We start from the raw sequence: 13,284 nt of genomic DNA, 5'->3' as shown, positions 1-13,284 counted from the left end.
TGTTTAGAATCTTTCACACCCCCAGTGCACAGCCACAAATACATAGCAACCTGTTGGGATTGGCATGTAAGCAGCCTTCACTGTTGCCAACCATACACTTCTGGTTGTTACCTGTATGTCTACCTCTTGCCCTCCCTCTTATGACTTCTCCTCCTGTCACCTCCTCTGCTCCTCACACCCCTCCATTATATCTTCTCCCACCTCATATCAGCACACAAATCTCAGCCTGACTCCCACTTCATCACCGCAGCCATCCTGCCGCTGACACTTCTCCTCTGCCCCATCCCCTGTACTTGTCCTCCTCCCCACCACCGTCCTATCTACCTCTCTCCCTCCCCTGAGCCATCTCTCCCTGTCCTTCCTGTGCCCCCCTCTCCCCCTCCCCCTGTCCCGGCCCGGAGCTCCCCCAGCCTCACAGAGCTCAGAGCCTGTAATTACTTGGCCATGCGGGGAGGGAGCGGGCTGCCCCAGCCGGTGCCGAGGCTTTTCCTGCCGCAGCTGCAGTACAGGGATGTCTGCTTCTCACCGCCGCCCCCCCGGGCTGATCCTGCTGCTCATCCTCCACTGCCTGCAGCCCGGAGCCACCTCCAGCGCTAAGGTAACAGGCATCCCACCTACCATTGCTATGACTGGGTACAATCAAGGGGACATGCTGCATGGAGCAGCCTGGTGTACACACCGTGCAGTGTACATGCAGAGAGACTCTTTTCTACATACATGACATGCACATGCCAATAAAGTTTAATATAATATTATTATTATTATTAATAATAATAAATATAATAATAATGTAATTAACACTATGATCAAAATAGGTATTTGCATACAGTAGTTTGTATGTCTAGAATTCTATATTTGTGAAGATTATTAATGTGTGTATGTGTGTGTGTATATATATATATGTGTGTGTGTGTGTGTGTGTATATATATATATATATGTGTGTGTGTGTATATATATATATATATGTGTGTGTATGTGTATATATATATATATATATATATATATACATATCATATACATATACACACATCTATATATACACATAAATATTATATTTTACATTATTATATTTTATTTGTAATGTACCACAAGTGGTTCGCAGCGCCATATATATATATATATATATATATATATATATATATATATATATATATATATCATATACATATACACACATCTAGATATACACATACATATTATATTTTACAATATTAAATTTTATTTGTAATGTACCACAAGTGGTCCGCAGCGCCATATATATATATATATATATATATATATATATATATATTATATATATATATATATATTTTCATATGCTCACACATAGACATAACCTTGACTGTGGGACCTTGTGTGCCTATGGGCCGTATTCAATCGCCCAGCAATCGCCGTAAACAAGTGACCCTCTTAGTTTAACCCCCGTGCCGGCCGCTCACCCTATTCAACTCTCCGGAACAATCCTCGCTGTCAGAGGACGGCGAGGATTCCCCCAAGCGGCGAGGTCCGTGGCTAATGCAGGGAGCCCACTGCATGTAGCTGCGAGCCTCGCTGTTTTGGCGGCCTCACGCGACGTTTCCACGCCCCTGTAAAAACCCAGCAAGGTGGAAACGGCGTGTGCAGGGAGGGTCAGTTGAATACTCAGTTGAATTCATTCCGAATGTTTGCTGTCACTGCTCGCATTGAATACTGGTTTTGAAGGACTATATGTAATGTGTTTGGTACATCTGATTTGCAGGTTCTGTGTCTGCACCTATCGGTGTGAGCTGTATGACATCATGCAGAGATATGCATTGGGCAGTGTAGTTAGCACTGTTTACTAATATACCTGGCTGAAAATGCCATAAATGTACCTATTGGTGTAATATACCACCCACATCATAATCAGATTCCGACATTTCTAATTCAGTAATTGTTTATTAAATTCTCATCAAAGGCTTATTTTGTGTCCTTTTCCCAATTCTAAAGCTACGATACATGACAGATTACCTGTATTACTGGGCTTTGCAGACTTTCAGTAGAGAGTTAATGGGAACTTATCCTCGGATGACAACACTAATGCACCTGGTACTGTATGTGCTATGAGTCCTTGGAAAGAGTACAGCTTAGGATCATTAAATGAAAAGAGTCACTTGCCTTAGGGCAGAAGGTTCTCAGGTTCTGTGCTGTTGGGCTCAGAAATGTTAGATGTGTGCACAATGTGCAGAATCATGCTGGAATTTGCAAATTCAGTGGTTTGTGAATGGTAAGACCTTAGGTTACCCTTAGCACAAAAGACACATGACTTTTCCTGCAGCCCCCCATGCAGCCAACTACTACTCTGCTATAGGGCTAAAGGATTAACCCTTTCTCTTGTGCTCAAATAATGTATTCAACTTTTATTCATTATCACAGAATGTATTTCCTCCATGTTCGTTCCAGAATACAGATGTGGCTATTATACTTCATCTGTCAGCATTTACTGACCCTCGTTCTAAATTTCCCTCATCCCTCGTCTATCACTTCACACCATCTCCCTAATCCTTTCCTTCTGCTCTTGCCCCCACCAGCACTGAAGGGGTGTAACTGCTGGCGTCCCTTTTAAGTAGGAGATCAAACGTTTTAGCTAGAGGAGAGGTTTACAGCTTTTAACACCACCAGGCCTGGGGGGTAGTGGGAGAAGGAAAAGGGGGGAAGACAAATGACCTGCACTTAGGGATTTCTCCCTACAACTTTTAGATGAATCTCAATATTTAAGTTATTTTTTTCTGGGAGTTGTGTGTTTTATTCTGTTCTCAGCCTCGAATGGTTTTCTAAATACCTTTCATGTCTTGGAGATGCCCGTTTCTGTACCATCATGAGTGGCCTTTATCTATCTATCTATCTATTGATCTATAGTTCCCCATACATCAGAACGATATTGTTCCCAAGTATACAATCTCATGATGATGCGCGCTCCTGCGGCTCGAGTGGTTGGTCCTCTGATCAGACATGCTGCACATCTGATCAGTCACTATTGGCAGCAGTTCATGACTGCTTTCAAGCACATGCAACCGGTTGTTCTACAGCTGACACGAACAGTGTAATTTTGAGTGGCGGTTTTCAGGCAGTTTAGGCGCATAGAATCGATCGTGAGACGACCGGTCGTATGCAGCAGCTGGATTGTATGAAACAGCTGGATCATACGATGGATTGGGGCACATTGTGAGTACATTGCGTGTCCAAAACACTAGTTTGCAGGAATCTATGATCTGCAAACTCTCTTTGTTCTAGGGAATAGGATTGCCACCTAGCAACAGCTGGTGGGTTATGGTGTAAGCCTCCCGACATACGCTGGAATGGTATAGTGAAATAAAATTTTCACTTACCTTACCACAGCCAGGGGAGTAGGGAGCTTAGCTGCTGATGCATGACATGTGCACAGGCAGTGCACATATACTGCAGGTCATGCAGGTGCACTCTAGTCACATGCTCCTGCTGTATATAAGGCTAAGCTCCGCCCCCTGAGGTCAGATTTTACAGAAGCTTACAGATGGCAATCCTAAAGTGGAACAAGAGAGAAATACCATTGTATGCAAAGACCATTTTATGCAAAAATAATGTTAACTAGAACATTCATAACGAACATAGATCAGATCTGAGAAACTCTACTGGAAGGAGTAAGAATGAAACTGGGTTGGACTAGGAACCAACAACTAAAATAACTGCCATGCTGTATTGTAGCCAGGCATGTTATAAACTGAGGCAAACTTGTGAGTATAGCAGAGAAGAGGAAATAATTAATTTCTGATCTTTAGGTGACTGCACTTGTTGCTTCTTCTAGGCCTTTGGAGTGCCTTGAATCAAAGGATAAGTTAGGTATATAACCGAACCTTAGAGAGAACAAGCAGCAGACCTAGCAAGGTACTGGGTGGGAAGGGTGGGAGCTGTTGCTAGGTGGCAATCCTATTCCCTAGAACAAAGAGAGTTTGCAGATCATAGATTCCTGCAAACTAGTGTTTGTTCGTCGGGAGGCTTGCCACCTAGCAACAGCTGGTGGGTAGACTACCACACACCTGGTGGTTGCTCTAAGGAACGCAATTCTTTGAGAACCAAAAGGCCTCCAGCAATGTCTAAAGAAAGTCCAAGCGGATGAACAATGTGCAGCTTGCAATACAGGCTGAAATGGTATGCCTCTAGCAGCCATTGAATTAACTGCGTCACAGTGAAGGGGATGGCCTCTGAAGTGGAGTGTCTATTCCAGAACTCTGTATGGTGGAAACTATACACTCCCTGGTCATAAAAAGGTCTGGCAGGATGAAAAATATTCTGGCATGTGAGAGAGAAGTTTGTTTGATGTCTCTCCTTACAGGTACTGTGAGGGGTAAGTAAGTGGATTGGCAATCAACTATACAAAGATCTGGATCTGACTGGTCTCTGACCAGATTACATTCCACCAGAGGTGTGTGCATGGAACTTGTTTTTGTGTGTCCCCGTAGAATAATAAGGAAACCCACTGGCGTAGGGGTCATCCAGGTTCAGATATGTGGTTTGACGAAAACTCAGCCCCTCTGGCTGCAAAGGCAGGGGCTAACAGTGAAGCTAACTTCTTTGAAAGGCCAAAGATATCTGCAGATGGTGGTATAGTGGCCAAGAAGTACAAAAAGGGGTTAATGTCCCACCAGGTAGAATGCCGTAGCATGGTGGGCTAGCTAGAAAGAATCCTTTAAGTATTCTTATTCTCTGAGGCCTGGGATAAGGAGAGCTAGAGTCAAGCCATATGAGCATATCTTGGCATAAGCCAAACCTGTTTCGAATGTGGTGGCAAGGAAGTCCAGAGTTATGCTAGGCTCGGAAAAGGGGGCCTGAAAAAGGAAGGTTAGAGGACTGTAAGGCTAGAAATTCAATTATGGATTGATATCTGGATCTTATTCTAGGCCTAAAACAGGCAAGGCGTGGAAAAGGCAGAGAGGTTGGGAATGGTCTGCAACCTAGTAATGTTGCAATCCACATACAATGTGGAAGATGTTTCAGTAGGTCTGTGCTGCCCTGGAAGCAGTCTGTAGATGAACCTAGAGGAAGCCCGGAACCTTGTGGAAAAGGTTGATAAAGGGAACAAAACTCTGGAGGGCCAGACAGAGTATAGCAGAAATATTTGGGTATTTTGGACAAGGCAGTTTTGATTTTGTGGGTGACCCACATCCGCAGAGCCAGAGGGAAAAAGGCATATGAAAGTGGAATGTCGGCCCGCGAAAAAGGACATAGCATCCTTGTGGAGAGTCCCTTGATATTTGGATATGAATGTCAGAACTTGTACGTTTGATGGTGTTGCAAACGTATCCACTTGTGGGTGACCCAAGGTCTTTGCAATTCTGAGAAAGATCTCTGGTGTGTTATGGCAGCAGTGGGATCTAAATCTACACCTCCGAAGGAACTGGAGAGTCGCTCAATCCACAGTATGACTGGTTATGTATAAGGAAATGGCTAACTTGTTTAACTCTTCTTGTATGCATGTAGCAAACAGGAGAATGGACCGCTGTACTGCCCACTTCCAGGCATTTATTGCCTGCTGACAGAGAATGCAAGATCAAGTGCCTCTTATTCTTTTGAGGTAGATAAACAGTGGTTTTGTTGTCCAGACAGAGCTGAACTGAATTATCCCGTGGATCTGAGGGAAATACAGAGGATATAGCCAATCTGGCAGCTCTTAGCTCTGAGATTGATATGAGCTTTAGAATCTCAAGCGGTCCACTTCCCTCCTACTGTATTGCACTGGGTGAATGCCCCCCAGCCCATGAGGGATGCATCTGATGTGATGACTATGTCTGGAGTAGGAGGTAGGGGAGATCTGGAATAGGAAATGTTTTCCAACTGTGAATCTCCTTGTGGACTATGGGAGATAGTATCATTTTGTCTGTCCTAATCCTGTCAAATAAGGGATGATAGGAGGTTCTGGAATTGTCTGCATATGAGAGGTACGTGGAGAAAACCCAGGATCTGAGGCTCTCATTTTCCTTATCAGCCTAGCCAAGTCTCTCAGTGAAAACTGAGCACCTAAGAAACAGACTTGTATGGCGTTCCACTTGTCTGAGGGAACCGCTATTGATAAAGAAGAGGAATCTATCAAAGACCCCAGAAAGACAACAGATTGCGAAGGTATTAATACAAATTTCTCAAGGTTCTTATGAAAACCTAGATGCCAGAGGAGCGACAGGATAAGATACCTGGGAGAAAAGGGGGACAATTGTTCTGCATTCACTACCAGGAGATTACCTAGGTAGATAATAACAGCAAACCCTTTACTGTCTGAGGTGTGTAATTGCTGCCTTCATGATGCATATGAGTATGTAAGGGGCATTGGACAGTCCAAAATCCATTACAATCCAGTTGCATGGAACGTCTCTCCACAGGGAACTTAGCAGCCTATTATGATTTGGATGTTCCAGTATCATGTTAAATGCCTCCTTCAGGTCTGTTTAGCTACAATGTTTAGCTTGGACCAGCCTAAAGGGTATATCTGCTAAACCCTCCATATGGAAAGACCAAGGTTTCATATATATTCAGTACTGGCCTATATGAAAGGTCCTGTTTCCTTACAGGGAAATGGTAGCTGACCCAACCTATTTGCAATTGTCTGCCGACTCGATCTAGCCCTGTTAAAGGGCCAGGGACATTATTTATCCAGCATCCAGAACTAGTGTTCCCTGGATGGGAGCATATCTGGTTAGGAAAAGGAACAAGGGGAATATGCCCCTCCTCCCACCTTCAGGTTACCACCTTTGTGTTGAGGGATTCCCGGACAGTGACCCACCCCTTGACACACCCACAGCCCACCCACTGACCCGCCCCAGCCCCGCCCCTTGACCCGCCTTATGCTGTTTTTTTTTAACCTTTGCTTTAATTTCATTTTTGATTTTGCACACCATAATGCCAGTTACATCACACGCAGTAATGTCCATTACATGTTACACCATTCATCGCAAAGGCCATTACACATTGTGCCAGGACTCAACAAACTTTTTCTAAAGGAGCGACAACATGGACAATGCGCGCCTAAAAAAATTCACTGCAATGCCGATTACACGGTGATGCCCATTACTCATTATGCCACACACTGTGATGCCCATTACACCTTATGCCATGACTGGACATTTTTTGAAAAATAGGAACAACATGGACAGTGCACACCGAAAGCGCACACCAATAATTTACACTATAATGCCTATTTGGCATAATGCATGTGGTATAATATGGGTCACACACCCATATTATACCACATGCCATTATGCCCATTTAGCCATTTAAAAAAAAAAAATAAGGACAACAGGGACAGTGTGTGCCGAAGGCGCACTCCAAAACTTACACCGCACGCCCATTACATAGTATACTACATGCCCATTACATGTTTTGCCACACACACTAATGCCCATTACACGTTATCCCAAACACAACATAATGGCTATTACATATTATGACATATAAGTGCTGCCTACGTACATGTTAATTGCTAGGTCCTTCATTCTCAATGCCAGTTCCTTCATGCTCGAAGACAGGTTCTTAATGCTCGATGCCAGGGACTCCATGCTCATTGCCAAGGTGGAGGGCAAATGCTCGCTGCCAATGGGGAGTGAAAATGCCCGTTGCCAAGGTGGAGTGCAAATGCTCATTGCCAAGTTGGAGTACAAACGCTCATTGCCAAGGGGGAGTACAAATGCTCATCGAGGCAGTGAGCTTGTGCCTCATGAGCTGGCGCTGCTGGCTGCCAGTGCCTGCTGCTAATCTGCTTACTGCGCTGATAGTCCTGGATGACAGTAGCTGCGGCCTGGGCCAGGCCCCAGTAGCTGGCTGATCAGGTGAGAGAGAGACTGAGCCGCAGGGTACATGGTAGGAGATACAGCAGCGGGAGGGGACTGCAGGACTGCAGGTCGGGCTGCACAGTGTGCAGCCTGTAGATACTGCACTGCCCTGGAATAGTAACTGCGCACCACAAGTTCAATCGTCACCAGGGGTGGATCCAGAAAAAAAATGACAGTGGAAGTGGTGTAGGTGTAACATGTGCACGCCGAAGGCATGCACGCTCTGGGGCAAGTTTCCAAGGCCTCAAACTAAGGGCATGACCTTGCAACAAGTGTCATGGACTCAAAGAGAATTCCCATGCAAATGTATATACAGTAGATAGGAATGTTGTCGCACTCATGGCATCACGGAAGCGTAGAAATATTACACCACAGTTTAATGTTGGTAAACTGTGTTGGTATTATTGCACATTTCCGTGATGCCATGAGTGCAGCACCATTCCTATCTGTATCCCAACACTGAAAGAGCACCAGCATCAGCTACTTTGAAACACTGGAGTAAGTACCAGTAAGTAAAATAATAATAATAAAAATAATACACGGTTTAAAAACATATTGCCCGGATACAGAGAGTGTGGGGCCTACATGGCTGCAAGAGAGCCACAGGGGCAACTGTTCCCAGAGGGGCAGCAGCCCTCACTGGCTTCTGAAAGTTACATGGAGCAGGAGGGTCAGGGTCGCTGAGGGAGGAGTTAGAGGGAGCGGGAAGGCAGGGTCACTGAGGGCCGGGGGGAGTTACAGGGTGAAGGAGGGTCAGGGTCACTGAGCGGGGAATTAGAGGGTACAGGAGGGCAGGGTTGCTGAGGATGAAGTTACAGGGTGCAGGAGGGTCAAGGTCGCTGAGGGGGGGGGGGAGTTACAGGGTGAAGGAGGGTCAGGGTCACTGAGGGAGGAAGTAGAGGGTGCAGGAGGGCAGGGTTGCTGAGGAGGGAGTTAGAAGGAGCATTAGGGCAGGGATGCTGAGGGGGTGAGTTACAGGGTGGAGGAGGGTCAGGGTAGGTGAGGGAGGAGATAGAGGGAGTGGGAGGGCAGGGACACTTAGGGGAGAGTTACAGGGTGGGTGAGGGGCAGGGATGCTGGGGGGGGGGGGGGGGTGTTAGACGTAGGGCCGTTGCCACTGCTGCACAGCGCGAGTTACAGGGTGGGTGAGGGCAGGGATGCTGGTCTGGGGGGTTAGACGTAGCACCGTTGCCAGTGCTGCGCAGCGCCATAGCTCACCGCCGGGCCGGCGCCATCTGTCCAGCCGCAGCAGCACTCACCTGTCACTGTGTCGCGCCGCTGCCTGCAGGAGGAGCCGGGGAGGAGTTGGTCACACAGTGACACTCACAAGTCTGTGTCCCGCCTCCCTCCTCCTCCCAGCGAGCGCCGCGGCGGCGTGACTGCATACCCCCCGGCTTCCTCACGTGGTGTGGGTTAGGTATGTCTCTTGAGGTAACCCTACATGTGTCACTGAATGTGACACATGTAATTGCTGCCTGCAGTAATCGGCGGTGCCGGCTGCCGCCGGGTGGGGGTGAGATCAATTCCCGGACTATGTATAGTCCGGGGCAGCCACCCCTCCGGACTCCGGACGCCGGTGTTAATTACCGGACTGTCCGGAGTAATCCCGGACGGGTGGTAACCCTATCCCACCTATACATGGTAGTCCGCCTACAGGAGGCCAATGCTCTGTAAAAAAGACAGGGAGGAATCCTCTGTCTTTATTAGGATGATATTCACTTCACCTCTCGTGACCTGTGTCTGGGAGAAGCCTCCTCTGAGCACTCTGTGGCTGTCACATTGCTCTAGGTTCAAACTGCTGGCTCTAACAGAATGACCCTCCTAGCAAACAGGCCCCTTGAAGGGTTAGGGACTTAACCTTGTGTATGAAGTCAGGACTGAAAGATCAGAATTAGGTTTGGGACATCCACTGATGCAGGAGCTACATTACTGAGATCTGCACTTGCTTGCTGGCAGTTCTGCAGGCATTTGAAATAGAATTAAAGGCCTGGCCAATCATCAGGGTAGCTCTATTAACAGCTTTCAATAGGGCCATTTGGAAGCAGGGAATCTAGGGAGTTCGCTGGAACCCTTTTTACTCTGCCTTATCCAGGGCAAATAATACTGGCCCACAGTGTCAGTTACTATGAACTTTATTTATTTTTATTTATTTATTTTTTGCAGCACTTTTCCCCCCACTTGTGCTGAGAAAGCAGAGTCAATCTCTAGGGTAAAAAGGGGCAGGGATTTCAGGAATGCCCAGGTGTTACAGACAACAATCTGTCCTCCTTAATGAGGGGCTGCAAAAGCCAGCTGGGTGAATTACTACACCTCAAGCACTTGTTCAGGGCAGAGTGTGCTGTGTATAGCATAAATGGGGCATTTCACTTGCCAATGCCACTCAGGTCATTTGCAAATCACTATATTCACCCCTGTGAGAGGATTCACTGGATCTTGTTACATCCTCCAACTCCCAAGCCACTCCCTGTGAGTTAGCTGGGGACTGTGTACTGTGGTGACTAGTCCCTTTTCTGAGCACTAGTCCCTGTTATGAGCTTGTTGTTGAGCATACTGCCAGTGACAGGCAGGAAAATGTGCTGGCCATGGGCAAGAGAGGGTGGTCTGTTACAGACCTCTCAGGTATTCCTACTGCAGGCAATACCTGGTAAAGAGATGTTATTGCCTGAACAGGCATCTCTTGAAGAAACATAAACTGTTGTTTGTTTATTTTTGTGCCTTTCCACAACACTGTGAGAATAGGCAGGGGGAGGAGGAGACTCTGCCTGTCTTGGCTCTCCTTTCTCCTTTTACAGACCTCTCAGGTATTCCTACTGCAGGCAATACCTGGTAAAGAGATGTTATTGCCTGAACAGGCATCTCTTGAAGAAACTCTGCCTGACTGGGCTCTCCTTTCTCCACAGAAACTTCCCTGCTGTCTCCCGACCTGACAGGGTTAAATAACTTTCTCCTCTTAAATAATACCTCATTCTGTAAGGAAGAGGAGGTATAAGCAGCCACAGCCATGTAATGTTTGGAGGGCCGTTTGTTTTGCTGAAGGATGGGGATTTTATTAGTCTGTCTGTAGCAGACACAGACACAGCTTCCTCCTTCCTTCAGCGCTGAGGTAAAATCTGACCTCAGGGGGCGGAGCTTAGCCTTATATACAGCAGGAGCATGTGACTAGAGTGCACCTGCATGACCTGCAGTATATGTGCACTGCCTGTGCACATGTCATGCATCAGCAGCTAAGCTCCCTACTCCCCTGGCTGTGGTAAGGTAAGTGAAAATTTTATTTCACTATACCATTCCAGCGTATGTCGGGAGGCTTACACCATAACCCACCAGCTGTTGCTAGGTGGCAAGCCTCCCGACGAACAAAACCACCAATGCATGAGTCTGGGACTGCTGGGGAGTTGAAGGAAAATTTGGACAAAGTCATGATTGTTAGCAGGTCATCCTGATGTATGGTCAGCATAACTTGTCATCTATCTATCTATTATCTATCTATCTATCTATCTATCTATCTATCTATCTATCCGTTGGCCTAATTAATAGTTTGCGTACAACTGCAAACGGGCGTATTGTCCCAATTTTGTGGACAGGGTCTGCATCTTCTGATGAAGACTTCCTGGCCTCTGCTGCAGAGATGTAAGGGCCAGTCTGAGTAATCTCAGGGTTACTCAGATGACCGATGTTCATGCATACGATACAATACTGCATCTTAGGATGCAGCAAGCGGATCTTCGATGCTGTCAGGAGAAGTTTATATTTCCCTCAGAAGTCTCTTGCTGCATTAGCACATTTCCAGAGATGCAGCAGTGATGTGAACTACCTCCATCTCTGAATCAGGCCTCTATATAAGAGACCTGCTATGTGCTGTGTTACCTCCATCCGTCCCCCACACTCTATCCCTCACATGACCCCATTCCGCTTCCCTTACCCATTCCTGGTGCAGTCAATGCTCCTCCTCAATGCTATCGATTCCCACTTCACATGTGGAAAGTGTGATACATCTAGATGATTACTGTACAGATATGGGGGGAAAAGCTAATACTGTGTTTCCCCGATAATAAGACACTGACACCATAGGCCTTATTTTCAGGGGAGGTCTTATTTTAATACGGTACACATTGACAGCAATCCTCCTTTAAAACATGCCCCCAGTCCGTTAAAGAGAGGGAACGTACCGTAACAGCCTCCTTTACACACCTCTCCTCCGCTCAGTCTCAGCAACACCAGCGCTCCGTGCTCTGCTGCAGCCGCGTGATGTGCGCAGCGGCGTCACGCCGCCTCCCGCAATGCATCCCTGGGACCGGGAGCAAAGCAGCATCTGTAGAAGCCGGTGGTCTCTAAATACCTCAGAGGTGACCGAAGATCACCTGGAGGTTAGCGGAGGTTAGCGGGGGCTAGTATTTATTGTTTGGAATCCATTGCTTTGAAAATTTAATCGGCCTTATTTTCGGGGGAGGTCTTATTTTGGACACATGTCCAAAATCTGGGGTAGGTCTTATTTTCGGGGGAGGTCTAATTATCGGGGAAACACGGTAGCACTCCCAATAGTCACACAATCACACAATAGCAGGAATTGTTTGAGACTTATGAGACTTATCTCATTTTGCATCTACTATATAATAGGAGGATCTTAAATGTTACTGAATATGTAATCAACTATTAAGGCCATAATGGGGAAACATCTAATTGAGCCTACACAATTTGATGGCATCTTCTAAGCGATCTTACTAAATCGTTTAGAAATTGCCCCTACATCGTTAGGTGTGTGGAGACGATACCGATAACGTCCCCAAGCATTGCTATCTCCAGGCGATTAATATCCAGCATGCGGGACAAATCTATAATTGCCGAGATCAGGACCAGTGTTCTCACTGGAGAACACTGTCCCTGACAGATCGCACACAGCCGGGACACATCGCTGTGTGCTGAGCAATCTCGCTGAAGCATTCACGCTTCAGCATCTCCCTGTGTGTAGGACCCATAAGCTTGGAGAGAGATCCAGTGGAGAAAAGTAAAGTACCAACCATTCAGCGTCTAACTATCACTTTACAGCTGTGCTTGATAAATGATAGGTGCTGATTGGTTTGCGACACAGGGCCGGATGCACTAAGCTTCAAAAGTGATCAAATTTAGAGTGATAAACAGCCAGCCAATCAACTCCTGCCTGACATTTTTCAAACACAGTGAAGCTTAGTGCATCTGGCCCATATCTGCAATAGGGTATGCTGTGCTTATATTGTTACACATACTGTATATTAACATTACAATGTTACTGCTCATTGCTCTGCCACTACATTTATTATAACTACAGTATGTATGTTATAACGGAATCAGTACATCTGTCAGACCAGACTTAGGTCTACAGTCATTAGGTCGACTGGCCCCAAGGTCGACAGGGTTAAAGGTCGACATGGGTCAAGGTCGACATGGGTTAAGGTCAACAGTCATTAGGTCGACATGAGTTTTTCACTGTTTTTT

General features: G+C 46.4%; 1 protein-coding gene across 4 annotated transcripts in view; it reads left to right on the top strand.

Moving 5' to 3' along the window:
* The first annotated feature begins 224 nt into the window (after positions 1-224).
* Positions 225-13,284, top strand: part of LOC146026467 (ADAMTS-like protein 2) — a 58,992-nt gene continuing 45,932 nt past the window's right edge. For 3 of the 4 annotated variants that reach the window (XM_083157161.1, XM_083157160.1, XM_083157163.1), the window contains exon 1: positions 225-598. Coding sequence is in view for 2 of the 4 variants with exons in the window: in XM_083157160.1 (XP_083013286.1) it covers positions 512-598 (87 nt within the window). In the remaining 2 variants the exon portion in view is untranslated. Of the gene's footprint in view, positions 599-12,072; positions 12,190-13,284 lie in introns of those variants that run through there. The other variant, XM_083157162.1, reaches the window with a different exon arrangement.

Source organism: Crinia signifera, chromosome 8 (assembly GCF_055691185.1).
Source record: "Crinia signifera chromosome 8, ASM5569118v1, whole genome shotgun sequence".
NCBI lineage: Eukaryota > Metazoa > Chordata > Amphibia > Anura > Myobatrachidae > Crinia > Crinia signifera.
This window is presented reverse-complemented; position numbering and strand designations above follow the sequence as displayed.